The sequence below is a fragment of the Pan paniscus genome, chromosome 1 (genome assembly GCF_029289425.2).
Source record: "Pan paniscus chromosome 1, NHGRI_mPanPan1-v2.0_pri, whole genome shotgun sequence".
NCBI classification, from domain to species: domain Eukaryota; kingdom Metazoa; phylum Chordata; class Mammalia; order Primates; family Hominidae; genus Pan; species Pan paniscus.
In genome coordinates this window covers 135,218,112-135,246,023 of record NC_073249.2, presented here as the reverse complement: position 1 = coordinate 135,246,023, position 27,912 = coordinate 135,218,112, and the positions used below count along the sequence as shown (strand labels likewise).

At 44.6% G+C, this 27,912-nt stretch overlaps 1 protein-coding gene across 4 annotated transcripts in view; it reads right to left on the bottom strand.

Moving 5' to 3' along the window:
• The window catches only part of TGFBR3 (transforming growth factor beta receptor 3), a 202,099-nt gene that overhangs the window by 102,735 nt on the left and 71,452 nt on the right, over positions 1-27,912 (bottom strand). For all 4 annotated transcript variants that reach the window (XM_034931010.3, XM_034931015.3, XM_063606912.1 and 1 more), the window contains exon 3: positions 14,227-14,411. In XM_034931010.3, coding sequence (XP_034786901.1) covers positions 14,227-14,411 — 185 coding nt within the window. The remainder of the gene's footprint in view (positions 1-14,226; positions 14,412-27,912) is intronic.

The window sequence follows — 27,912 nt, the reverse complement described above, 5'->3', positions numbered from 1 at the left end:
AGGGGACACTTCAGCTCCGGACAAGAGTTAGGCTACGGTAGTGACCTTGGATCCTAAAGCTGGGCTCTGTCCTTGCCTCACAGTGAGAATCAGTAACACCTCATCTCATTAGCTCTCTTATCTTCAAAAGTATCCAAGTCATACCTGTAATTTGCCCCTCATCCTCCAAGAGTTGTACAAATTTCAGGTTCAGCTGAAGGACTCTGTGGTTCAGGTGAAAAAAAAGCCATAAATACAAAGCATTATTGTAGGGTGCTTTGGACTAGAACCCTGTCTAATATCTGGGCCTTGATATTTCAGCCTTTCAGACAAGGCCAAGGAGCTCAGAGACAAGGACTCCTTCAATCAGCCAGCAGTACCACTGAGGTGCCCCGGCGGGCTGGACAGGAAAGCATGGAGAGCATGGCTGCAATGGAAGCCAAAGCAGCAGGTCTTCCAAACACAGACTCAGATGCCTGTGTCTTTAAGACCAGACCCTCATAAAAGGATTGCTTCTGCTGGACACCACGCTCTAAATAAACAGACTCTTCTGGCCGACACACAACTTCCTGTAGGATTCTGGTGGGTAAAGCTTGAAAAGGCTGCCAAATCCAATGACCAGCAACTTTTGAGCTGACTTAGAAAACAAGCTACAAAGACTTGAGTCCAGAGTAAACAAAGGAAAAAGCCATATTAAACAGGGAACAAATTACTATATCGGCAGGGATATTTTAAGTACTCACTGAGCAAGAAAACAAAATCAAAAAAATCAAGTTATAAGGTATTTAATAATACACGGTAGAGTAAAATGCCCTCTTTCAGTTAGAGGAATCAAAGTTAATTAATTCCAGCAATATTAAGAATTGGCTGGAGTCACCCCCTACATCATGAGGACAGATCATTCTCAATGGCCCAACTTCAAACCTGGCTCAGATCAAATGAGCAACCCAAGGGAGCTGCATAGAGTTGAAAACCATTTATAGCTTTTTACCCAGCTGACGGAAAGAACTAACTAGTTTACTAGCAGATGACTAAAACCCCTCAGAGTAAAGAAGAATGTAACAAAGATTTAGAAATGGGCTAGGGTAAAGACTGAACAAAGATCTGCAGTTTAGAGTAAAAAATAAGATTAATTAAAAGAGATTTAATTAAAAAAAATCAATCAAAGCAGTCATACAAAATGGAGGACACCTGCTTAGCTCCAATGTTGAGGGGCCTGGGGACCAAACACTAAGTCCACTAATAGAATGCAAAGCAAATAAAGACGCACTATGCAAAAGGAAAGTCATTTAAGAAGACTTTCAGTTATACTCTAAATAACATCCTTGGTGCCATGCAATAACCCAATTTGCATAATGCAAAAAAGACCCAAGACCTAGTTCCTGCCCGAAAGCAGTCCACTCACCAGCTGAGTGTGCAGAATTAACACACACGATTCAGCAGCAAGTAATACAATAAAACATATAATTCCATACTGTGGGAAGGCACAGGTTGTGGTAGGGGGAAGAAGATTCAGAGCGATGTTTAGAAAAGAAAGAAATGGAGGAGGGTAAAGCAATCAGGCAAGGGTTTGGTGAAGAGCTAAGACCTAAGCATGGGCTTCCAAAGTGGCAAGAATTGAGAGACTGAAGAAAGAAGTCCAGGTGGAATTAAGAATAAAGGCGTGGGGCAAGGGTTTTAGCTGGTAAGCCCAGGGGGAGGCTCAGGAATCTATACATCAAGGGATCCGATGCAGGGGCTTCACACACCACACACACTTTGAGAAGCCGATCCATAGGATTAAGTCCAAATCCTTACGTGGCCTTTCCAGTCTCATCTTCCACTCAGCCCCAGCCTACCCCCTTCATTGTCTTCATCCTCTATTACAGGAATTGCCAAGCTCTTCTTGCAAAGGGCTGAATAGTAACTATTTAAAGCTTTGCAGGCCATGCAGGTCTCTGACACAATACTCAACTCTGCCACAGTAGTGAGAAGGCAGCCATAGACAACATATTATCAAATGGGTGTGGCTTTAAAACTAATAAAACTTTAAAAACAGGCATCGGACTGATGAATGCATTAACAAAACATGGTATAGCCACACAATGAAAACTACCCAGGAATAAAAAGGAATGAAACAACTGATACATGCTACAACATCGAGGAACCTCAAGTGCTTTACGCTAAGTGAAAGAAGCTAGACACAAAAGATACATATTGCATGATCCCATTCATATGAATGTGCAGAACAGATAAATCTAGAAAGTAGATTAGTGGCTACCTTGGGCTAGTGCCGGGTCGTGGGGGGCACACACAGGGAATGGGAGAGTGACTGTTAATAGATACAAGGTTTCTTCTTAGGGTGATGGAAATGTTGTAAAATTAGATTATGGGCCACTGGTTGCACATTTCTATAAATATACTAAAAACCACTGACTTGTACACTTTAAACAGGTAAACTTTATGGTACGTAAATTATATCTCATTAAAGCTATTTTAAAAACACAAACAGGCAGCAGGCAGAATTCAGTCCTGCCTGGCACCCCCGATCTGTCCACCAGCCACACCGTGTAGGTGAAGAACTTTCCTCCACACCTGGCGCCCACTCTGTGTATATTGAGTCCTCCCATCCCTTGGCTCAACAACACTGATTTGACTTTTAAGCCCTCCGTCAAATGTTCTTTCTTCTGGGAATCCTTCCCTCACTTCCAGAGAGAATGAACACACCCTTTGTTGGGCTTCTGTACTTTTTTTTTTTTTTTTTTAGACAGCGTCTCGCTCTGTCTCCCAGGTTGGAGTGCAGTGGCGCGATCGTGGTTCACTGCAGCCTCAACCTTCGGGCTCAACTGATCCTCCTGCCTCAGCCTCCCAAATAGCTGGGACCACAGGTGCACACTACTATGCCTGGCTGTTTGTATTTTTGATAGAAACAGGGTTTTGCCATATTGCCCAGGCTGGTCTTGAACTCCTAAGCTCAAGCGATCTGCCCGCCTCAGCCTCCCAAAGTGCTGAGATTACAGGCGTGAGCCACCACAGCTGGCCTTCTGCAAATTTTTAAAATATATTAGTCATATTATTTGTCATGTTTCATTAAATTCATTCTCTCTCAACTCTAATAGGTGCTAAAGACATAAAAATGAGTAAGAATCTGGCAGAGCACCTATCTAGCACACAGTGGGTTCTTAATAGTGATTCATTGAACAGGCCTGTGAATGAATAAACAAATTCATTATGAGAGCATTATTTAGAGAAGTTTGGTTTTATGAAGAGGTTCACAAGCTAGACAGAAAGAATCAGGGTCTAAAGCTGAAGAGGCCAGTCCCAGGAGACCAGTTAAGGAGGCTCCAGGGTAAGTGGAGAAAAACAGAGAAATTCAAGGGCAATTGCAGAGGAAATGTTAATAAAATGTGGTGATTGGCCAAATATAGGGTTTAAAGAGAATGGGCAGGCCAGGTGTGGTGGTTCACACCTCTAATCCCAGCACTTTGGGAGGCTGAGATGGATGGATCACTTGAGGCCAGGAGTTCAAGACCAGCCTGGCCAACATGGTGAAACCCCATCTCTACTAAAAATACAAAAATTAGCCAGGTGTAGTGGCAGGTGCCTGTAATCCCAGCTACCTGGGAGGCTGAGGCAGGAGAATTGCTTGAACTCGGGAGGCGGAGGTTGCAGTCAACCAAGATCGTGCCAATGCACTCCAGCCTGGGTGACAGAGCAAGACTGTGTCTCCAAAAAAAAAGAAAAAAAAAAGAGGATGAGTAAATACAAGATGGTTCAAAAGTTCCAAGATGGAGGGTACTGGTGACATTGATGGGTCAGGGAAGCCAGATTGAAAAGCCAGCACTAGGGTCAGGAGAACTGGCCTGGGAGGGTTCTTAAATTCTATTTTAGAGAGAATAAAAATTACTGTTAGCTAGCAGTTGACTGTACCTATACCGGCCCTAAGTGCCACAGAGACATTTCTCAATGGTCAGTGAACCCTCTAAAGAAGTGCTGCTAGCTGGGCACAGTGGCTCACGCCTATAATCTCCGCACTTTGGGAGGCTGAGACAGGCGGATCACGAGGTCAAGAGATTGAGACCATCCTGGCCAACATGGTGAAACTCCGTCTCTACTAAAAATACAAAAATTAGCTGGGCGTGGTGGCACATGCCTATGGTCCCAGCTACTCAGGAGGCTGAGGCAAGAGAATCGCTTGAACCCAGGAGGCGGAGGTTGCAGTGAGCCGAGGTCACGCCACTGCACTCCAGCCTGGTGACAGAGCGAGACTCCGTCTCACAAAAAGTAATAATTTAAAAAAAAAAAAAAGTGCTATTAACATCTCCATTTTACAGATGAGGAAACAGGGCTTAGGGAATTAAGTAACTCACCCAGGGTCACACATGGGGAGTGGCAGAGCTGAGACTAGCCCTGTATCTAACATGGGAGCGAACCACAGTGACAGCCACTCCTCCAGTCCATATCTGAGGCACCTGGCAGCTCAAGATGGGACCCAAGAGCCGGGGTGCTTCAGCCATCTGACTGCAGTTCCACTGGAGAAGCCCAGGCAGAGTTTTCGGAGTTGTAAGCAAGGAAGTGACAAGCAAAATCCTAAGAACAGACAAGCCACCTCAGGGAGAGGAGACAGAGGAAAACAGAAAGCCAAGGGCTGTGCCTCAGTCAAGAACCCCCGAGGTTAGGCACACTGGCTCACGCCTGTAAGCTCAGCACTTTGGGAGTCCAAGGCTGGTGGATCACTTGAGCTCAGGAGTTTGAGACCAACATGGTGAAAAAAATATAAAAATTAGCCGGGCGTGGTGGTGTGCGCCTATAGTCCCAGCTACTCAAGAGGCTGAGATGGGAGAATCGCTTCAGGTTGCAGTAAGCTGAGATCGCACCACTATACTCCAGCCTGGGCGACAGAGCCAGACCCTGTCTCACGGAAAAAAAAAAAAAACCCCAAGAAGAAAGAGTGAGCAGCTGAGAAAGAAACAGAAAAACAGATGGAATGGTAGAATGAGAACCAGGAAACCAAGAGGGAGGTGCCAGAAAGGGAGTGCTTGACAGCACTGGAGGCTTCATAAGCTGGGGAGGAGCAAGAGTGGGGCAGGCAGATGTGTAGAGGCAGCTCTGCAACAGAAGTTGGTGCCCCCAGGGGCTAGTCCAGTGCTAGCACCAAGTTCTTGGTTAATAGTGAACATGTCACCGCTACACCCTCTGGCCTGGTCCCCCTAAGGTATTAGGGCTAGGTGGACTCCAGGGACCCTCTAGTCCTAGCAGCCCTTGAGTTGTTCAAAGGGGCATCATCAGGGTCTCCCCAGAGATGAGCTCAGGCCACAGAGAGGGAAGAAGGGAAAGAAGGACGTACAGATGTTCACTCATTCCAGTGGAGCAGGGGAAGGAAAAGAGAAATAAGCTGACCTGAGGCATCAGAGGGGCCAAGTCATACATGGCCTCTTCATCGTGAAAGAAAGAAAAGTGAAATAATTAAACATGTGTCTAAACTTACACAGAAATATTTAGAAAATACTGTGGAAGGAGTGATTGAAGTCAATACAATAAATACTTCTGCAGAGTTTAAGTATTTAAATCAGCGATTAGCAGTTAAGTTTCCTTTTACTCTCAAACAGAATGTCAAGAAGCAGATAAGCAATGGCAAGGAGAAGGCTCAAGCTGGAAAACTGGAGACGCTGCACACGCATGCACTGGGCCTTTGCCCAATCAGCACATCTGCATCTCAGATTTGCAGAGCTGCTCCTGACTTGGGTCTATTGCTTTTTTTTAACACTCTCCCAAAAGTTCTAAGAGCAAAATGTCACATTTTTAAATGCAGAGAGTGCTCTTGTAAAAACATTGTCTAACAACACTTTCAGGAAATTATATAATTTTTTTTTTAAAGCCAAGGGCAGTTACCATGGCAACAGTAGTACGGGTCAGGGTTCTAACCCTAACCTCCATAAAGACAAAACACCATACTGGTTGGAAAATGCTGCTGCTGGACAAATTTTAAAAGGGGTCAGCCGGGCACGGTGGCTCACGCCTGTAATCCCAGCACTTTGGGAGGCCGAGGCTGACGGATCACAAGGTCAAGAGATCGAGGCCATCCTGGCCAACATGGTGAAACCCCATCTCTACTAAAACTCTACTAAAAATACAAAAATTAGCTGGGCATGGTGGCGTATGCCTGTAGTCCCAGCTACTCAGGAGGCTAAGGCAGGAGAATCTCTTGAACCCAAGAGGCGGAGGTTGCAGTGAGCCAAGATCGTGCCACTGCACTCCAGCCTAGGCGACAGAGTGAGACTCGTCTCGAAAAAAAAAGGGGGTGTCAAGGCAGTCTCTATCTGGGGGAAGAGGCAATAATGAGAGGTTTTTACAATCTGTCCAGCCAGCATAGAATATAAATCGGCATTACCTCATTCTAAAAAGGCCGAGTCCAACCAGGCTCAGTCCCTCTGCCGGGGCAGGGGCTGTACTTTCCTGGGGCAACTTTACAGCATCTGGATATTACTGTGACGAATGACAGGATTTAAGTGACGTGACCAACCTGCATCTTGGTAGGAACGTTTTAACTTCTTAGCTTAGCCTTGTGTCCTGGTTTGTTTCCTAAACCCTGGTGTTTGCTATTACCTCTCTGATTTCTGCTTTCACTTTTTCTAAAAGTCCAAGACTGCATTTTTGGAGAGTTCCTATTGGAGAGTTAGCTGGAATTTTAGATTGAACATCTTGCCCCAAAGTGTTAGACATCATCCTTGACTAGTGTGACCAGTGCCAACTCTCACTTGCATTGTCCTCTGTTGTGACAGCTAGCAGATGCCTTGCCTTGCTGTCCCTAACCCTGCTCCCCTTTCCAGGCCTGGACTGGCACCTTCACACGACCTAGCAGGGTGTCATTGTTTAAATTGCATTGAGTGTCTTCAAGTAAAGGAGTAACTCTTTTTATATAATATGAGTGTCCTATTCATTCAGGCCCTCCAATCCTATGTGGACAGACAGATTCAGTTGCCTTTGTAGGTAATGAAATGATTTCTATAGTAATACTCAAATAAATGGGGAAGGGAAGAAAGGAGAGAGGAAATGGGCAGGTGGGGAGAGACAGAGAAAAAAGAGAGAGAGAGAGAAATAGTACAGGCATGGGCCACATAACAATGTTTCAATCAACAAGGGACCACATATACAACGGTGGTCTCATAAGATTATAGTACCATAATTTTCCTGTACCTTTTTGACATTTAGGCATGTTTAGGTACACAAATTCTTACCATTGTGTTACAATTGCCTACAGTATTCAGCATAGTAACATGCTGTGCACATTTGTAGCCTAGGAGCCATGGGCTATATATGCCATATGGCCGAGGTGCGTAGTAGGACATACCATCTAGGTTTGTGTACCTACACTATGATGTTTGCACAACACAATCCCCTAACAACACATTTCTCTGAACGTGTCTCTGTCATGAAGCAATGCATGACAGTATCTGTTAAGGACTGGTGGAAAACTAAATGACCATTTCAGAGGTAGTCTTCCCTGTCAAGCTGGGTGATTTCCAGAACAGCTTCCTTTTAAACAAACACCAGGCAGTGCTTATATGCGGAATGTATTTGTTTAGAAACCAAATTTCACTGATATACAGTGTCTGTGTGTGAGGGGTTTCCTTTGACACTTGCTTAGTACATACCACATAAAAGGTATCTCAAACATAAATAGCCCTGGGTTTTTTGTTTTTTCTGCATATGCACAGGACTGCATTAGGAAGTCATTTATGAATAGCAGCAGGGTAAAAAATGCCCCAGATAGAGAAAAGAATGTAGCTAGTTTAATGTTTTTGCTCTCACATATGTACTCTCCCAAAACCCAGCCTTGAGATTTTCTATCAGTTCTTTTAGTGGTGTTGGGCAAGGCACACCCACTCCTCCCCAAGCACTGTTTTATCTGAATCTCGATAATCGAGGGGGAAAAAGAGAAAAGGTGTTCGTGTATTAATATAGTGGAAATGGGGAAGGATTACATATAGATAGGTAGGTAGGTAGACAAAGATCTCCAAAATGGTCAATCTTTGAATTGCCAAATTCCTCAATGTAAGCAAAAAGATGTCAAATCAGATGGCAAAGTCTGAATACTGAAGCTCTTGCATATCATTCTTAGCAAGAAGAGTCAGTTAATATGCTAGTTCTCTCTTACCACACAGTTAAAACAAGTTTGGATACAAGACGTAGTAAATTATAAGCAGAGGACAGGTGAGCTACTTGTGTGAAGGCAGCTGAAGGCCTGGGGGTGGGGGGAATGTTTAACTATGAAAACAGACAAGAACATAAAAGGCCCCTTGGTGGTGCCATTTAGCATGGGGATTAGCAGCCACATAGAGCACAATGGCTCCTGAGCTCAGCCCTGCATTTTATAATTACTGACATGTGGTGTGATAATCCTAAACCATGAAAGGGAAAAAAAGAGACACTGCCACACACAGACCAACTTAATACTGCCCCAAAGCTGCAAGGAAGGGAATCAAAAAGGACTCCAAGCACTGGAAAGAGTTATTACAAACCTATGCACAGAACCCAAACCCTCACTAACAGACCTACTTGCTGGCTGTCCAACAAAGCAGACTAGCAGGTTTTGTAGCCCAGAACCAAGTAAGAGCTAAAAGGAAAGGACAACTATCTGGAGTGTGGGAAAAGCTTGCAGCTTGCACTGTAGAATCCAACAGACACAACTCGGGGGCTGGCTCCACAACTCACCATCTGGTTGTATAACCTCCCTAAGCCCAAGCATCCTCTTCTGCAAAAACAGTGACCACCAAGCCTCCCTTTCAGGCTGACGACAAGACTGGCAGAACCAAACAAGTGCCTGGCAGGTGGCTGGCCCACAGGAGACACGCAGTCTTCACCACTACGGCTGCTAGTATTGTCATTTGGGGGATGTGAGAGCTGTTAAGAGGCAAGTCGAGCAGTTAGCACTTGACAGTGTTTACTTCCTTCTCTTTCTCCCCACTGTGGTCTTTCCTGCCCTCAAAAAGAACCAAAAAAGGGACAGCTTTATGCCAATCCTCAGAGAAGGTACAAAGTAAAAGTGACTTGGAGCCACATGAGTGATTAACCACACATCCCATTTGTCTGTGCCTGCCAAGAAGCCTGGAGCCAAATTTCAAACACAATCATACCAACCACATTAACCCAAATGGCTCACAAGCTGCACCCTTCTTTTTCCCTTGGTCCTCATTCTGTATTTCTGCTTACATTGTTGGTATGCCTGTTGCTGGAAGCTCATCCCAAATCCTCTTTTGGAAGGAGGCAGAGAAGCTCATAGGGTTATGAGCTTTTTGACGGGTGAAGTTATTAAACCTGGCCCCTTTCCCATGGTAATGGAGCCTCCCGATCCCCACTCCACCCCTACAGCCAGGCACTGGCACGCCCATTGCTCCTTTAATGTCAAAACAAATGCATAAATTTAAATGTCCATATCTTTTCTACACATATGTAATGGCTAACTAGGGACTTATCCTCAGCAGCTTTTCATAATAAGCAAGCAATTAGATAGGTCGGAAATAGAAAAGACACACCACCACATAAAAGCAGGTCACAAGTAAAAATTAGATGATAGGAAACAAAATTGTTGCCATTCCAGCAACTAATGAAAGTATGTTACTGTAAACAAGCCTCTGATGGTGCTGTAACCCTTCTCAGGAATCAGGAAACGCCCTGAGCAATTAAACTCGGGAGTCCGAAAGAAGGGGGCAGCTGCATTTTACTTCAAAGTCAGAGGGTACTAGGAGCTGGTTTTCATGGGGATGGAAACCATGACACTGGTCCTCACTTGCTCTAAAAGATAAATCTGATCTCTCAGCATTGTTTATGCTCTTCTGCTGTCCTCTGTTGCCAGAAAGTCATTTTCCAGTTTCCTGTTCGCTTCCAAGGCTGTGGTTTCCGAAACCAATGATTACAAATGAGAGGTGTGTTCTCAGATGAAAAATACAATAGGTCTACTCTGACCTGAGGAGAACCCAGCAGGGAGGCCGATGACAAAACATTGCTTTGGTACTGAGGGCTTTTTATGTACTGTTGTAACAAGTGTGTTTCTGATACAAATTCTTTGCTGGCCTATAAAACTGTTCATCCAACTTAAGCGTTACTGTCTCCCTAAATCTTGTCAACCTGCTGCAGTTACTACTTTTGGGTGTAGGCTCTGTCACCGCCTCTACACAGGAAAATTAAAAATCTCTCCCCAGCTGAAGAACTTTAAGGTACCTGGGAGGTAGGAATTTATTAACAGTAAAATATTAGAGATGGGGTGATTTATAATAGATCTTGATACTGATCTTGCACCAATAACAAGCCAAGGGGAAATGGGGCTGATTTAGTAATTCCCTCACATTTAAGGATGACATCATGAAAACCAACTACTCCAGTCTTCAGTCATAGTCAATTACAGCTTGGAGCCAGCACGGTAATTGTTTTGCTAATTTGTAAGTAACGGCACTTATTTCATTTTGAAAAATATTTGCCTTTAATATTTGGTAGAGGCCAGGCGAGGTGGCTCACACCTGTAATCCCAGCACTCTGGGAGTCTGAGGCGGATGGATCACTTGAGGCCAGGAGTTTGAGACCAGACTGGCCAACATGATGAAACTCCATTTCTACTAAAAATATAAAAAATTAGCCGGGCACGATGGCATATGCCTGTAATCCCAGCTACTCAGGTGGCTGAGGCATGAGAATTGCTTGAACCCGGGAGGTGGAGGTTGCAGTGAGCCAAGATCACACAACTGTGCTCCAGCCTGGGTGACACAGCAAGACTCTGTCTCAAAAAAAAAAAAAAAAAAAAAAATTGGTAGAGACTGCACAAAGGCTGCCTCTGGCCCTCCTACTATTACCCTCAAAACAGATCAGCTGTTATTTTTAGCATAGACCATATCATGACATATCTACAAAAACCAAGTTATCCATTGAAAATAACAAAAAGCATTAGGTGAGTTTAAGTTGAAGGAGTAAGCAATCTTGGTAAAAGTGAATTGAGCCAAGGTAAACTTTATAGACTAATTAGCATGTCAGCAGGTCAAATGGTTTTTTTAAATAGTTTCATTGAGATACAATTCCCATACCATAAAATTCACCCACTTAAATTACAATTCAACAGTTTTTAGTATATTCACAGAATTGTGCAACCATTAAAATTTTAGAACATTTTTGTCATCTCCTCCACCTTTTTTTTTTTTTTTTTTTTTGTTGAGATGGAGTCTCACTCTGTTGCTCAGGCTGGAGTGCAGCAGCGCAATCTTGGCTCACTGCAACCTCCACCTCCTGGGTTCAAGTCATTCTCCTGCCTCAGCCTCCCAAGTAGCTACGACTACAGGCACCCGCCACCATGCCAGCTAATTTTTGTATTTTTAGTAGAGAAGGGGTTTCACCATGTTGGCTAGGCTGGTCTCAAACTCCTGACCTCAGGTGATCCACCTGCCTCGGCCTCCCAAAGTGTTGGGATTACAGGTGTGAGCCACCTCGCCCAGCCTCCACTTTTTTAAAAAAACATGTAACGTTTAGCAGTCAACCTCCATTTCCTTCTTTCCCCTCTAGCCCTAAGCAATGACTAATTTACTTTGTCTCTATAAATTTCTGTATCCTGAACATTTCACATACATGGAATCATATGATATGTGGTCTTTGTGTCTGTCTTCTTTCATTTAGTGGATTTTCAAGGTTCATCCATGCTGTAGCACCTATCAGTATGCCATCCTTTTTATTGCTCAGTAACATTCCATTGTATGGATATACCACATTTTATTTACCCATTCATCAGAAGATGAACATTTGGGTTTTTCCACTTTTGGACTAATGCTGCCATGAACAGTCACAGACAAGTCTTTGTGTGGACATGTGTTTTCACTTCTCTCGGGTATATACCTAAGAGTGGAATTGCTGGGTCATGTGGTTCAAATGATTTTTAAAAACTGTTTGCACAGCTGCGGGAATGTTCTCCACAGTCATATGTCAAAAGAGTGAGCGATATTTAATCCTTATACACACCCATCTTACCATCCACAAACAATCTTTCATTCTCTCGTCCTGACCCTCATTCTGATGTTATCCTCTATGCTCACTTTGTATATGCAAACTACTCTGAGGTCTGCTGTATGTGAGCAACGCAGAGCCAGATGGAATCTCCAAAAATCAGTTATCCCAAAATCTTGTTTTCAAACAGTATTGAACTACAACCATCTAATTCTTAAAGGTCCGTCTGTTGTCTATTCTCAGAAACATCTTCAAATCACTGGCCCAAAATCATACATATACTATACTAATATCGAAGGAGAATAATGTTCAGGTTTTTAAACAAGTTTGAGACTACCCTTTGTAGGCCCTCTTTCTTTTCTTCCTCACTGAACACACTATGTCCCTGATGCCAGCTAATGTTATGTATCCTCAGTACTGCCAGGTCCTAAAATGAATTCCATTTTGAATAACATAGTAACCAAGTGCAGGAGAGCTCTGCTGTCACTCCTTGAGGTATTTTTCTTTTGTTTCAGTAGTCTTACTCGAATTTGTTTTCAGAGTCAACAACAGTACTGCACAATTTAACATCAAGAATTTTCTGCTGTTGCTGCTTCTGTAACAGCTTGGACTTTCTTTTCCCTCTGAGTTCCTCTGAGAGAAGCATATATAAAATGAGTAATTGTCGCTGCTAAAGAATTGCTGGAGTCAGCAACGCTTCATAGGAGCTGCATTTCCTCCTCTCCTCCTTTCCCTCTCACCACAAACTCTCCCCCATCAGTTCAGAATTAAAGGCACATTACTGGGATAAAGAAATCTGACCTGAAATATGAGTTGCAGCAACAATGGCAAGCAACCAAGAGTATTAACAATAATTTCCAATGTTGCTGGAAAGGTTAGATGATCTGTCTTTGAAATGAGCCAACTCTGCACACGTTCATGAGATTAAAATCAGCTTGCTTTTCCTTAACATCTCGTGCTTCTCCTCTTCCTACCACCCCAAAAAGATGGGGTGGCTGAGGCACATAAACAAGTGGCTCTGGAAATTAACTTTCTTGACCAGAAGAAAGCTCAAAGATAAATTCCATTCTGCATTACTTTTCCTATACTTCACTATGATCAGGATTTTTTGTGGTTTCTCTCTCCCTGGAGAGCGAATACCTGAGTGATAACATTTCTGACATACAGAAGCTTAAAAACAGAAGGAAAGCACTCTGTGTTATCTTGTTGGGAAATCTGTACTCTTAAATGATGACCATTCACCCACAATCTAGGCCATTTTTGAGCCACAGGAAAGAGGCCATTTCTCTCTGAAGATGATGACCTTGCACAAATAAGTTTTCTGCACCTGTTTTGTCACCTGTAAAATGAGTATAATTGTAGGATTCATGGAGTTACTGTATGAGTGCTTCGAACAGTGCTTGGCAGAGTAAATGCTGAGTAACTATGAGCATATATCTTTATCATCACCATCTCCGCTAATGTCACCGCCACCTTTAGGAAGCTGCCTAGATAGTGATAAGGAGCTATGCTCAGGGATTTTCAGGCAAGTACAAAGTACAGCCATCTTTATTCCAGAGTGTTCCCATTTCCCCTCACTCATCCTGCAGAAGCAATAAGTTCATATGACAAAGTAAAGAAAGAAGAGAGAGGACACAGGAGGAAATGGGAAAGACATTTCACAACAACAGAGAAAATGGTACCTTATTTGGTTTCTCACAATCATGTTTAAAAGATGAAATTATTATTATTATTTTTGAAACAGGGTTCCGCTCTATCTCCCAGGCTGGAGTGCAATGGCAATCATGGCTCACTCCAGCCTCGATCTCCCAGGCTCAAGCAATCCTCTTGCCTCAGCCTCCCAAGTAGCTGGGACTACATGTGCTAACCACCACACCCTGCTAATTTTTTTTTTTTTAGTTTTATTTTTAGTAGAGATGAGGTCTTGCTATGTTTCCCAGGCTGGTCTTGAACTCCTGAGCTCATGCGATCCTCCCACCTTGGCCTCTCAAAGTGCTGAGATTACAGGTGTGCACCACCACCATGCCTGGCCTAAAAGTTGAAATTCTTATGAACGTTTTTTTCCAATACGGAGGGCCAGGAAATGGGGAGAGCCAACCAATTTCTAGACAGAGAAATCCTAAAGTTGCCCAATCCAGACAGCAGCTGGTATTTTAAATCTGTTCTCTTATGTTCATACATGAGCTTCTTTTGTTGAACTCCAGAAGAGAAGAAAAGGACTTCTATCCAGAAAATCATCTCTGCAGACTCAGTGGCAGTGGGCTGAGAGCTGACACCTGCACCTACCTCTCTCTGTAGTTGGCCAGGCCCCTGGTCCGCAGTGCGGAGATTCAGGACATGCACCTCCTGTGGCAGCCCAGTTGTGCCTCTGCTGGCACAGCCTGACAAAACAGTGAAGCTCTCCATCAAGGCCTGGACAGGATGGGAGGCACTGACAGGTGACAGTTCACACAGTGCACCAGGCTCTGGACCTGCCAAGGGAATCACAAACACAAGCCACTCAGAAACAGCAATTAATTCTGCCCCAAAGGGGCAAGGGTGATCAAACCACTGCCAACCCACCAGAGATGCCTTTCCAGGTAAACTGTTCCAAGACTAAGTGGCCAAAAAGCTAGCCTATCTTCTAAAATCCCAATCTCTTAAACTTCTTTTGGATAATTTGGTATGTATTTGATTTTTTAAATTCCCTTTTGGACTCACAAGTCATGAATGCATTCCTCTGGGTAGAAGACACTTTCCATTTAACATTTGTGTTTAATTCCTTCTTCCCTCTTGGTAGAAAATCAGAGATAAAATAAATTGCTTAAAGTCCCAATAATGCTATACATAAATAATATTAAATACCTAAAATTGCACTTAACAAAAGTATAAGATACAGATCCTATCTTTTCAGAGCTTCCCTTTATTAGGGAAAGCAAAACAAACTTAAGAACAATACAGAGCAAGATGTAACATGTAGAGGCGATCAGGGCCAAAGCTGTACAGCAAAATTTGGGCCAGAGGTCAGAAAAATCCTCCCAAAAGAAGTAGGATCTGAGCAGAGCCTCAAATAGAAAAAGTAGAACGCTGGTCATACTTGGTTCCTGCTTCTTCATTCCCTCTTCCTCTAATCAGTCAAGCCTTAAATCCTAAATCCATCCACTCCTCTCCATCTCTACTTCTTTACCAACCCTAGACAATTACAAACCTTCCTGAACGGAGTCTGAGGACTCAAGCTCTGCATGCCACCTTCCACACAGGCACTGTCCACCTAACCTAGAGGCACTCAATGTTACGGGTGTTCCCAAAGCAAATGCCTGCCGTTGGCATCTCTGTGGGCAGTTCCTGTCCCTTCAGAACAGCTGCCCTACCAAATAAAGCCTGAGCTCCACCACAGAGCACAGGAGGCCCTTCTTGATCTAGCCCCTTCCTATGTCTCATCCCTCCCCACTCCACGTCAACTTATTTAAAGGTCTCCAGACACACCAGGATGTTTCCCAACTCCATGTCCTCATTCAAGCCTGCTTCCTTTACCCAAATTCCTCTTCCACTCTCACTCCGCCCCCACAACAAACATCCCAAGCTGAGGAAGGCTTTCTTTCTCTGCCCTCCCGCAATCCATCTGCCTGTCTTCACTACTGCATTTACATGATAGCCACTGGTGTACACATCCATCTTTATTGGTTGAATGTGACCTCTCTGAGGGCTGTGGGTACTCATCTTTGTATCCTCAGCATTCATCTGCAGTGCCTGGCATATATGAGATGCTCAAAAAACGTTTGTTAAATGTATAAATGAATCATTGAGAAAAAAAATTGCCCCCTCTCAGATCAGTGAGTAGGGCACCATTCCAGGGACTTGGATTTGGCTGTAGGGAATAAGGGAAATAGGCTGCTACAGCCCTGACATCACTGCAGCCTCCTTTCACATTGGCTGGATTGATAGAGACATACCCAGGGGAAGAAGGAACTGGATGCTTACTCCTCACACACTTCTGTGAGCTTGGTGCTATTGTCTCCATTCAATCACCCAGGAAACTGGGCTGAAACATACAGTGCCCACTACACCACAACCTCCCAGATAGAACCCACGAAAAAGGCCTGAATGTACTCCAGTTTGTTCTTCCTGACTTCTAAATAATAAAGGTACTCTCCAGGGTTGCAAACAAAGTTCAGAACCAGCCAGTCTGCACCCAGAAGGAGACACCCTGCCTGGTGAGCCAAGTCTATTTCAGGACTTACAGAAATTATCTAGGCTGATAATAGCTATCTGGTCTGAAATGAAGTATGTGCCTTCTCAAATAGTCATTGCCACTCTCTGGACTGTGGCCAGCTGCTTTCTGAGAAAGCATAAGGTGGTGAAGGAAGATGGCCCGAGAGCAACAACAGGGGGTACTGACTGTAAATTCCCTGGAGACCCTGGCGGGGTGCGGGGAAACCGTATGGGCAGGTGCTCCCTCTGCTGCCCTCATCCCGCCCTCCTGGCCTCCGGCTTTCCCAGCCGCAGTGGGATGTCTGGTATACTTCACACCCAGAGCTTCAAGAAATTATCCTACTCCTACTCAATTCTGGGGACACACACTGGCTACAGCTACCCACACTGGGAAACCCTTCTGAACTGGTTGCAGAGCCTCCTGCCATGAATTTACAATTATCACAAATTAAGCACAAATAAAAATGCCTTTCAGTTCCATTCTTGTATGTGTGCAAAGCTCTGAACAGGCTGAAAACACATCTGCAAAAAGGCCTGCAATCTATTTGATCTGCCCTCCTCTGCATGATGCCACCATCACCCATTAAGATCTTCCTTAAATCACCATACTGCTCACCTCCACACTGGGGCAGGGGCAAAAACTCAATGGAAACAAATCAAATAATAAGGTACTCCCAAAGAGGGAGGGAACCAGTGCCAGGAAGCCTTCAGTGCTGAGGATGTGCACTTCTTGTCTTAGAGTCTATGCTCTCTGTTTTGCCAGAGTCCAGAACAGGGCAAACACCCTCTTTAAGGGCTAGAGCTCTAGCCATGGGTTGGTTATATGAGTCAGTCCAAGGTCAAAGAAAAGAGAAAGCAATGCATGGGGCACACCCTGATCAAGTGCCAGGACAGCGACTCTTTACAGAGACCCACTGGAGGCCAGGTGCAATGGCTCATGCCTGTAACACCAACACTTTGGAAGGCCAAGGCAGGTGGATCGCTTGAGCCCAGGAGTACAAAAGCAACCTGCGCAATATGATGAAACCCCATCTCTACCAAAAAAAAAATGTATATATATACACACACACACACACACACACACACACACGCACGCATATATATACATATATGCATGCATATATGTATATATGTGTATATGTGTGTGTGTGTGTGTGTGTGTGTGTGTGTGTGTATATATATATAAAAGCAGTTGTGGTGGTGCACACCTGTAGTCCCAGTTACTTGGGAGGCAAAGGTGGGAGAATCACCTAAGCCCAGGGAAGTCCAGGCTGCAGTAAGCCGTGATCACACTATTGTACTCCAGCCTGGGTGACAGAGTGAGACCCTATCTCAGAAAATAAAAATAAAAATACAGAGACTTACTTGGCTTGACGTTTAAATACACTCAACAGTGTGTTCCTGACCATCTGACACAATAGAGTAGTATTTGGTTTTCGAAGTTCCTCATAGAATTTTTTTCCCTCCAAGATTGAAAAAGAAAAAAAGCTACAACATATGATTAAACTATCCTTACACCAAAAAGACAAAAAAAAAAAAAACCAGGAATTATCTACCACCATCCCCAGGGTCATATAAGAAATGGTATCTTTAACAGTTCAGCATACAACGTAATAAGAGACACTGCTCGGCCCAGTGTGGTGGCTCATGCCGGTAATCCCAGCACTTTGGGAGGCCGAAGCGGGTGGATCACCTGAGATCAGGAGTTCAAGACCAGCCTAGCCAACATGGTAAACCCCGTGTCTACTAAAAATACAAAAATTAGCTGGGCTTGGTGGCGTGCACCTGTAATCCTAGTACTCAGGAGGCTGAGGCAGAAGAATCGCTTGAACCCGGGAGGCAGAGGTTGCAGTGAGCCAAGATCGCGCCATTGCACTCCAGCCTGGGCGACAAGAGCAAAACTCTGTCTCAAAAAAAAAAAGAGAGAGAGAGAGAGACTGCTCCCATTTATTAAGTGCCCACTATGCAATGCTAGGTGCTGCACATCCTTCTGACACATTGCAAGGAAGCAGCACTAACCCCATTTTAAAGAAAGCAAAGTAAGCTCAATGTGCTTAAGTAACTGTTTCAAGGTTGCCCCAGTCACCCAAAGCTTCAGACTTGGCCCTCCTTGGGGCTCTCTCTCTCAGGAGGCAGGGTCCTGAAGTGCCCGGCCTTGCAGTAATCAGGGCAAGAGAGATGATGGTGCCCGTGGAGATGGAGAGAAGGGGACAGAGTTGAGTGGCCAGGGAGAGAATCCACTGGGTGAGGAGAGGGAAAGGGTGACCAAGCATTGTACGGTGAACATCCAGCCCAATGCCTGGGCTACTGTGCCAACACTTTCTGTGAAAATAAAAAAGTGGTCATAGATTTAGGGGTGAGATCTACCATTTTGTAACTTACTTTGAAATACCTCCCAAAAAATAAGATGGATTGACAGATGGAGAGATATTTGATAAAGCAACTATTGCAAAATGCTAAGTGTGGAATCTAAATGTTCCCTGTACAATGGTTTCAACATCTCTACATGTTGAAACTTTTCATTAAAGAAAAGTTGGGAGAGGGAGGCAATGCTTATAAAAAAAATTAAGCCCAGAAATGCCTTAAGAAACCTTCCTCAAAAAGTGTGCCAGCATCACACTGCTGCTGAGAGAGCAAATTGGTATAATTTTTCAGTGGTATCCAAGGCCCCACAAAAGGTACATATCCTTTGACCCAGCAATTTCCCGCTAGGATTTTATCCTGAAAAACATAACTGGATAAGTTTGCAAAGGGTACAGAATGTACAAGTGAAAAAAATTAAGACTTAAGGGAGGGGACAAAAAGTCCCTGTGAAAACACCCAGGCTAAAGGACATAGGTTAAACTCTAAGTATGGGGCAGAATAGTCCTCTCCTAAGAGAACAGACACAGTGTAGGAGTCAGGGGAGAGGGTTTCCTTTGGGTAAAAAACAAGCCTCTCTGGCCAAGAAAGGAAAGAGGCAGTGTGATTGTATGAAGTTTTCCTTTGAATATCTTGGAGAGACGCTCTTCTGCCACCAGCTGTTCCATTGCCGCCTTCCAGGTAAAATGCCTGCCAGGCCTTCCTGGAGTGCACTATCCTTTTTCCATAGATTTTCTCAAACACATCCATGGGTTCAACTCTCATCTCTTTATAGAAATGACTCCAGGCCATCTCAGACTTACTTATTTCTCCTTTTTTTCTTTTTCTTATTTTTTTTTGAGACAGTCTCACTCTGTCGTCCAGGCAGGAGGGCAGTGACGCGATCTCGGCTCACTGCAGCCTCCGCTCCCCAGGTTCAAGCGATTCTCGTGCCTCAGCCTCCCAGGTAGCTAGGATTACAGGCGCCCGCCATCACACCCAGCTAATTTTTGTATTTTCAATAGAGATGGGGTTTCATCATATTGGCCAGGCTGGTGTCGAACTCCTGGCCTCATGTGATCCACCTGCGTTGGCCTCCTGAAGTGCTGGGATTACAGGCGTGAGCCACCATGCCTGGCCCATACTTCTTTTTCTAAGCTCCAGGCCTGAATATTCAACAGCTCCTTCACCAACTACTTTTGTCTCATGGACACCCAATCTCAACATGCAGCACTCAGGATCTTTACCCCTCGTGCCTGTTGTTCCTCCTTCATTCCCTCCCTAAGTAAATGGCACCAGCCTCTTCCTACGTACACCTGGCACCAACCTGGGGGAGGTGCCCCAACATCACCCCTTCCCTCTCCTCACCCAATGGATTCTCTCTCTGGCCACTCAACTCTGACCCCTCCTCTCCATCTCCATGGGCACCATCGTCTCTCGTTCCCTGATTACTGCAAGGTGCTCTTAATTCTTATCTCCACCAAAATGTCTTCTATAGAGCAGCCAAACTGATCTTCTGAAAAACCCAAGTCTGATCCTGCTTTTCTCTGCTTTCAAAGACTTATCGCTCCATCTCTGCTGTCCAGATGAAGCCCCAAAACCTCAACGTGACTTACAAGGCCCTCCAAGATCTGGCCCTGCTTCCTACCACGGCCCCGTCTCTCATTCCTCGGACACCTGCTCCCGTGTTTTGGCCATTCTGGTGAAGCACAGAAGTGCTCGCTGTCTCCCTATAGCCATCGTTCTCCTTTCTCCAAGTGCCAGCTGGACACACAGCCACCCAGAACGAAAGCTATGTTTCCCAATCCTGCTAGCAGCTGGCAGCTTCCTGTATGAAGGGAAGGAGGTCAGTTCTTCTGCCATTTCCTTCTGACTGCTGGTTGGAACGTGGATGTAACGGGCAGCACTAGAGCAAGCCTTTGGGGCCATGAGACAGAGGCAGCATGCTGAGGAGGGCACAGCAACTGAGAAGCTACCTGGGTACTTGATGAACATGGAGCCACGGGATCAGCTCTGAACTGCTTTTTTTTAAAATAGGAAACAAATGTAAACTCTTTTTTTAATATAAGCCAATGTTATTTTGGGTTTTCTGACATTTGTAGCTTAACCTACCCTAATTAATGTACTTGCCTTCTTTTATTTCATCAGAAGTGCCAACCTTTGTCCCAAAGGAGCCTCTGAATAGCAAGGTTTCCTCCAGGAACACATTCCCCACCATTTCTGTTCCTTCCCACCACCATGGCCTGACAAACTCCTGCTCATTCTACTGATCTCTCAAGGAAGCTCCCCAAACCTCCCTCGCTGTGTTAGATCTGTATTTTTTCATACTCTCATGGTACTCTCCGTTTCTCTCCACAGCACTTCCTGTGATGAGATGTACATAATTATTTGTGCAATTATTGGTTTCACATCTACATGCTCCCAAAGACTGCAAACACCACGAAAGAACAGAACCCAACCACTCTGTCTGTTGCTGCCTGCCTCACCCCAGCACAGTATCTGGCACACAATAGACACTCAATTATCACTGAGAAATGGGGAAGAACCATGGGGTGATGCATGCTGCATGGGCTTTGTGCCAGTAAGGGACTGTCTGTCTCAGACTTCCTGCTTTCACTCTTTACCTGAGAGCCAAAGCCTCACTCTTATACTAAAAGGGGCAGAAAAAAAAAAACACCAACCATGAAATGAAGGAGGTGGCATTTTTGGTTGCTAAGAATCAAGTCCCAGTTGGGGCTTCCCCACCTTCAACTGTCACAGAAAGCAGGAAACACAAATCTGTTTTTGTCTTCTCTTCCCGGACACTCTTCTGGCCAATCCCCTCTCTCCAGGTGGCAGGACAATCCTCTATCTCTCCGTTGGCACACCACACCCCCAGCCTCATCCTGCCACTTCTGGGTCAGGCCCTAGCCTTCCTGTCCCTTTCCCTCTGCCACAGCCAGCTCATGAACTTGTCTCCCATCCTTCCCCCTTGGCCTCATAGTGGTTCCTTCCGCAATCTGTCTGCACAATGCCAGGGCCAGCTCCATTCAGGAAGGCTTCCACCTGGGAACAGCATGATCCACCCCACAGGCTCTAGCACACGTGCCTGAGTTAACACAGTGGCTCAGATTCTCACTTGACCACCATGGGGCCCGAGTATAGCACCTCCCAGCCACGAAGGCTTGGAAACCAGGAAAACATGCTCCGAAACCCCATCTGACTCATCTGCTCACTTTTGTGGTGACCTGTGAGCTCTGGAGCTGCTACTGTAGGCCCTCACTGGCAGCCTCAAAAGGCTGGGAGTGTCTCCTGTGGCCACGGCTGAAAACCCACATCCCGTCTTCCCTACGCAATCTCTTCCCTGCAGTCAAAAGCCAAGTGAGTGACATGCTCTGATGATGCTCCTTAGCAGCAGCACAGCAAAAGCTGTGTTACCACGTAAGGATCAACCAGGGCGTGGACGATGACGAAAGAACACACCTGAAAGCAACAATGCTCATAAGCACACACGCGTGCTCACTTCACACCATACTCTATCATGAAAAGGCATGTTGCAGATACTTCATCCAAAGCCTCACAGAAACTCTATAACCCACTATAAGTAAACTGTTGTGAGCCACACAGAGGTAGAATGTGTATTTCAGAAAAGTGCTTCCTGGCAGTAATGTACATATGGATTCACCTCCAGAGACAATCCTCACTGGTGCCTCCCAATCTGGATATTTCAGTTCATTCTGGGCATCTGGTATGTGACGAGTACAAGATTCCTTAAGGGTAGCTCCCAAAGAAATCTAACTTTTCCTTGGACTCAAAGTGTGAGCTGAGTTTAATCCTCCCCTGCTGGCTTACTCGAGAAATCTGATCTCAAAATCTTGCCGGGTGTCGTGTCTTGTTTGAACTGAAGTCAGGCTCTGCTCTTCTTTTTGGTACACTCTCCTCGGCCACCAGCACAGAGGCACAGACCCCTTCACCCACAAGATGCTACTTCTACTGACAAAAATATTTACTGACCTGAAGACAGCACAAATTCAAATAAACTCTGGTGAGAAACTCCCCAGGTGGCCCAGACCACGGCCACGCTGCCAAGGCCACTGCCAAACCAGCCTCCTTCACAAAGCAGGCCCCCACCGCTCAGGGGCTCAGCAGCTGGGCCACCTGAGGCCACACTGTGAAGCACATGGTGGCTCCCTGGGCCGCTGCTTTGTGTGAGAAGCTGGGGGTTAACTCTTCATATGTATGGTTACCATACCACTAGGGGCCACACATCTTGTACATGTTTCTGATCCTCACAATGCCACTGTGAAGACAGTGTTAATGCCCTCATTTTAGAGTGATGGGAAACTGGAGCTCATGAGAGGCTAAGAAACACATCAGCAGGAAGTGGCAATAGGGGATTTGAACCTGGGTCTCTGAGACTCCAGCTCCAGACTTTTCCCCTGGCAGAGCACCACCTGCCTCTGCCTTGTACTTTCCAGTTCCTCGCCTCAGGACTGGGTGAACAGATGCATAGGCCAAATGTAAACATTCATTCATATCTACTAAAATAAAATAAACTGCTCGGTTCACACGTATCACCTTTGGTTGACTTAAAAGACTTCATAAACTTAATGAAATTCGTTTCTCATTTTACCAAATGCCCTCCTCCATCCTTTTCACTAATGCTTGCTTATCTGGACACATGGGAAACGTTCCTAAGATCTCGCTATAACATCAATGTCTAAATTCCCAGTTCCACTTAAAGAAAAAAATCAAATGGACTCACCCTTTCATTATGTCCTTTAGCTGCAACACAGCATTCCAATCTCAGTTACAGAACCCCCACATCCCTGCTGGCGGTGGGCCAGCTCCAAAACTTGACAGAATGCAGACAAAGCATTTGGGAACAGATGCATTTGCTGCACAGACTTTAAATTTAATCAGTGCCAAAAGAAATTACTAATATCACACCTCATGCAACATGGACAAAAATACTGGCGGAGGGGGGTAATGTTTTGGAGAAGACATAGTAAGTAATTTTCACATTTAATAAATGTGATCCTCAAGCATTCTAAATACCAATGCATACCAAGTTGACACAAACATCTGGTACCTATTCCACATAATTTTCAGCACTCTGATTCCCCATATCACCCAGGGTTCTAATGAGGAGCGTGTGTTCAGCTGTAATAAAAGTGGTAAAGATGCAGAGGGAATTAAGGGGTAACATTATAGGCTGGGACCAAGACATCGCAGTGGGGAGATTTTATTCTAATGACACCATTGGCTAATAGGGTTTTTGTTATTGTCCCACAGGGAATTCTGAAATGCTGTCAGCTGCAAAGAGGGACAAACTCCCACAGATTGTGGGACTGGGTACTACAGGATCTATTCTGCCCTTGGGCTGAAAATCCTTTCTACCCCCATGGGATGCAAGAATCTGTAAGAAAGGGCACCCAGGATGATTTCTCAGCCAATAGCACTGCCTCACTTCAATCGAGCTTCATGAGAAGGAATGTTACCAACACAGGATATGACGCAAAAACAAAGCTCCAAGAAAAAAACACCTGGAATGCCCTGAGCTCACAAACACGCCTGACGTGTACATAACATATGCTCATGTTTGTACCATCTCAAATTACAATTCATTGGAACTACAGCGCCTTGGGGATGGAGTGGTGGAATGTACCACCATTAAACTCCAAAGAGGGCCCTTCTACCACAGCTCCTACCTGGGTTTTTCAACAACAAAACCTGGCTTCAGGCTGAAGCTTATCCCTAGTAGGAAAAAGGTAGACAAGTCCTAAAACTTGTAATTTGGATTTCTCAGGGGGAAAAAAACTAGATTTTTCTACAGCACAACTCTTAGGCATATCTTATCATGGTTTCTTTCACCCTCCAAGCAAAATCTACATCCAAACCTTCCTCCTCACAAACTAACCCTCTTCCAAGAAGTCAACCACCAACTTTTTGGGCCAAAAGCCAGTGCATATTTGTGTATTGTTGTGTTGAAATCATGGAGCAACCATGTTGGAGAATTTCCTGTATTCAATTGTGTTTTCAAATGTTCAAAAGGAAACAAAGGGCACAGGTTCTTTAGGAATCCAAATTCTCAAAGTGTTGGGAAGTGCCAAGCTATAAAAGGCACATACTCTTCCATCTAAGCAAGATACCACTATACAATCTGGACGTGCCAACAGAGGGGGATTTCTGCAGCCCTGTGAGGAAGTGGTGCTGTTATGTTTCATGGTTTTTATGACCTGAAGTGAAGCAGGGGCATGTCTCAGAAGTCACCACTGGACATAGCAAGAGGCGTCCTTGTATTACAGAAGCACCGGGAAATAGTGAATCAGGAGATACAGGAGCTGGGTTTTAAGCGTTCCATGATCTCTTATTCTACGACAGGCTTGACTTATAGATCAAATGAGGCACTATATGTGAAAACGCTTTACAAACTTCAAATACTATTAGAGACATAAAGTCCCTTGAGGGGAAGAGAAATAAATGAATGAGAACATTTTCTCCAATCAAAAACTGTTTTCTCTAAAAACTTTTAGAATGATTAATAAAATATCTAAGATAAGATGTTCTTATACTACTCCCTAGCATTACTCCCCAGAAATTATTTCTATGAATTGCACTGGAAAGACTTAAAATAAAACTACAGCTGGGCATGTACTCCCTGTAATCATGCCTGTAATCCCAGCACTATGGAAGGCCAAAGCAGGAGTGCTTGAGGCCAGGAGTTCAAGACCAGCCTGGGCAAAATAACCAGACCCCCATCTCTTTAAAAAAAATTTTTTTTAATTAAATTAAACTATGCACAGTATTAGAGTAAAAATTCCTGTTCTCTGAGCACATTCTGGAAGTACAACTCCCAAAGGCGAGAACAGGCCATGTTTCTGCCTCCAGGGAATTCCATCAATCCATAAAGACAATCGGTTGGCATCATCTTGGCCAACAGTTCTTCTGATTTACTTTGTTTGGTGTTTTGTTTTGTTTTGGTTTTGGAGACACAGTCTCACTCTGTCGCCCAGGCTGGAGCGCAGTGGCGCAATCTCAACTCACTGCAAATTCCGCCTCCTGGGTTCGAGTGATTCTCCTCCCTCAGCCTCCCAAGTAGCTGGAATTACAGGCATGCACCATCACACCCAGCTAATTTTTGTATTTTTAGTAGAGATGGGGTTTCACCATGTTGGCCAGGCTGGTCTCAAACCCCTGGCCTCAGGTGATCCACCTGCCTCTGCCTCAGCCTCCCAGAGTGCTGGAAGTGAGTCACCACACCGAGCCCTGATTTACTTTTGACCTATAATATGGTGCACCTGTCCCTATTCTTCTCACAAGAAGGAAGCTTAGACAGAAGGAGACACTGGCTACAGCATTCATTTTTGAGGGGATAAGAATTTATGGGATGTTACTGCCTAATTGGCTCAGAACAGAGACCAAGAACAAATCTGAAGGTTTGAAGGATGAGAGAAAATAAGATCTTTTTTCTCCTACCCTATGAATTTGGCAGATACAAAATAACTGAAGGATAGTACACTTCTTTATTAAAATGCAAATGCTTTATCGACTTAGATTCAAAATATTAAACTGAACTTCATCACACACAAAAATTACAACTTAATTCCTACTAATGCAATATCTGATGGCAAAATAAGACTTGCAGAGCTACAAAGCTACACCTCATTAACCCTGAGGGATGACATTACCAAATCTGTTCATCTCTCAGACCTTGATTTGTACCTAAGATGATCACTAATTTTCTCTTTTTTATCTTTTGCAAACTGATGTCTAGCAAGAAAGAAAAAGATGGGAGAAAGAGAGGTAAGAATGTGTGCAAAAGCACGGAGGAATAACATGCATTGCATGTGGCATGCTCTGGGCCTGGTGAGCATTCTGTCAGGGCTGGTGGCCAGGGTCTGGGGTGCAGAGTCTGAAGCAGAGACAAGTGGCAAGATGAGAAACTGTAAGAGGGTCAGGAAGAGCAGAAGGGGGAAACCACAACTGCTGGGGAGTTGAATCATCGCCTATAACCACTGGTCCTGATTGCAGATAGGAGACCGTAGATTAAAAAAGGAAAATCTGCAAACTTTTGGTTTGGCTGTGCAAAATATTATTAATTACAGCCATGTGTACACACTGGGCCATGAACTAAAACGCATTTACTTTAAGGAGTTTATACATAATCAGGGCACTCACAATTGGTTACAGGAATGAGTCAAATGCTTAACACTGAATGCCAAATTATTCAGCTTAATATATAGGTCCCAATTATAAGACTAAACTCTATTCCTTTCTCTTCAGGCTAGCTAGCCTGCTGCTTCAGGTGCTTCTGTTAGGAGGGAAACTGAGAGCTGACATTTGCAGAGAAATTATGAACACCTGGTCACTGGTGTGCTCTTGCTCCTTTCACAGTGAAGCTAAAAGGCTCTGAGAAGCTGTGGACCTGGTTTTTCCAGAGCTTGTAGCACTTACAGGCCCATCAAGCGTGCCATCAACAGAACTACTCAGTGTAGACTGGGTCTTAGAGAGACAGAAGGATTGTGCTCGGCTCAGTTGCTGTGGTTCAGAACCACAGTTTTTTGGGGGTAAGTGGACGGGGACAAGGTCTGGCTTTGTTGCCCAGGCTGGAGTACCATGGTGCGATCTGGGCTCACTGCAACCTCTACCTTCCAGGCTCAAGCCATCCTCCCACCTCGGCCTCCCGAATAGCTGAGACTACAGGTGTGTGCCACCACACCAGCTCATGTCTTATATTTTTTGTAGAGACGGGGTTTTGTCATGTTGCCCAGGCTGGTCTCAAACTCATGAGCTCAAGCAATCCACCTGCCTTGGCCTCCCAAAGTGCTGAGATTACAGGCATGAGCCACCGTGCCTGGCCCAGAACTACACTTTTGTATTGCACCTGATAAAATTCAGAGGTCCCTTAAACTGTTACACCTGTTACTCCTTTATAGCAAATATAAGCTTTTATAAATCTATTGCTTCGTTTATTTGGGCATATGTTTTTGTGTCCTCTACTTACCAGAAACTCCATGAGGGCAAGGACTGTGTTTCTTTTACTTCCTCTCTCCCAGTGCTTGACACAGTGCCTGGCATGCGGCACGTGTTCATAAACATTTGTTGAGTGATGAATTCATGTGCCAAACAACCAAACTCCCAAGCTGCTAATTCTCTAAGGACTATGGAGCCAGTCTCCTACATTTAATCCCAGCGCTGCCACATTTTAGCCTTTTAACCTGGGGCAGCTACTTAGCCATTCCCTGCCTCTGTTTCTTTATCTATACAATGGGGATAATAACAGGATCTGCACCATAAGACTGTTCTTAGGATCAACTCATTTTTATTATTGTATTACTGTAATTATTACCATCTCTTCAACTATGAGATGTGTTCTGGGAAAAAAAAAATGCAAAAGAGAAACTCATCAAAGCACTTAGCTAAAGGAAACTACATCATTTGAGTGCCAAACCTAGCTCT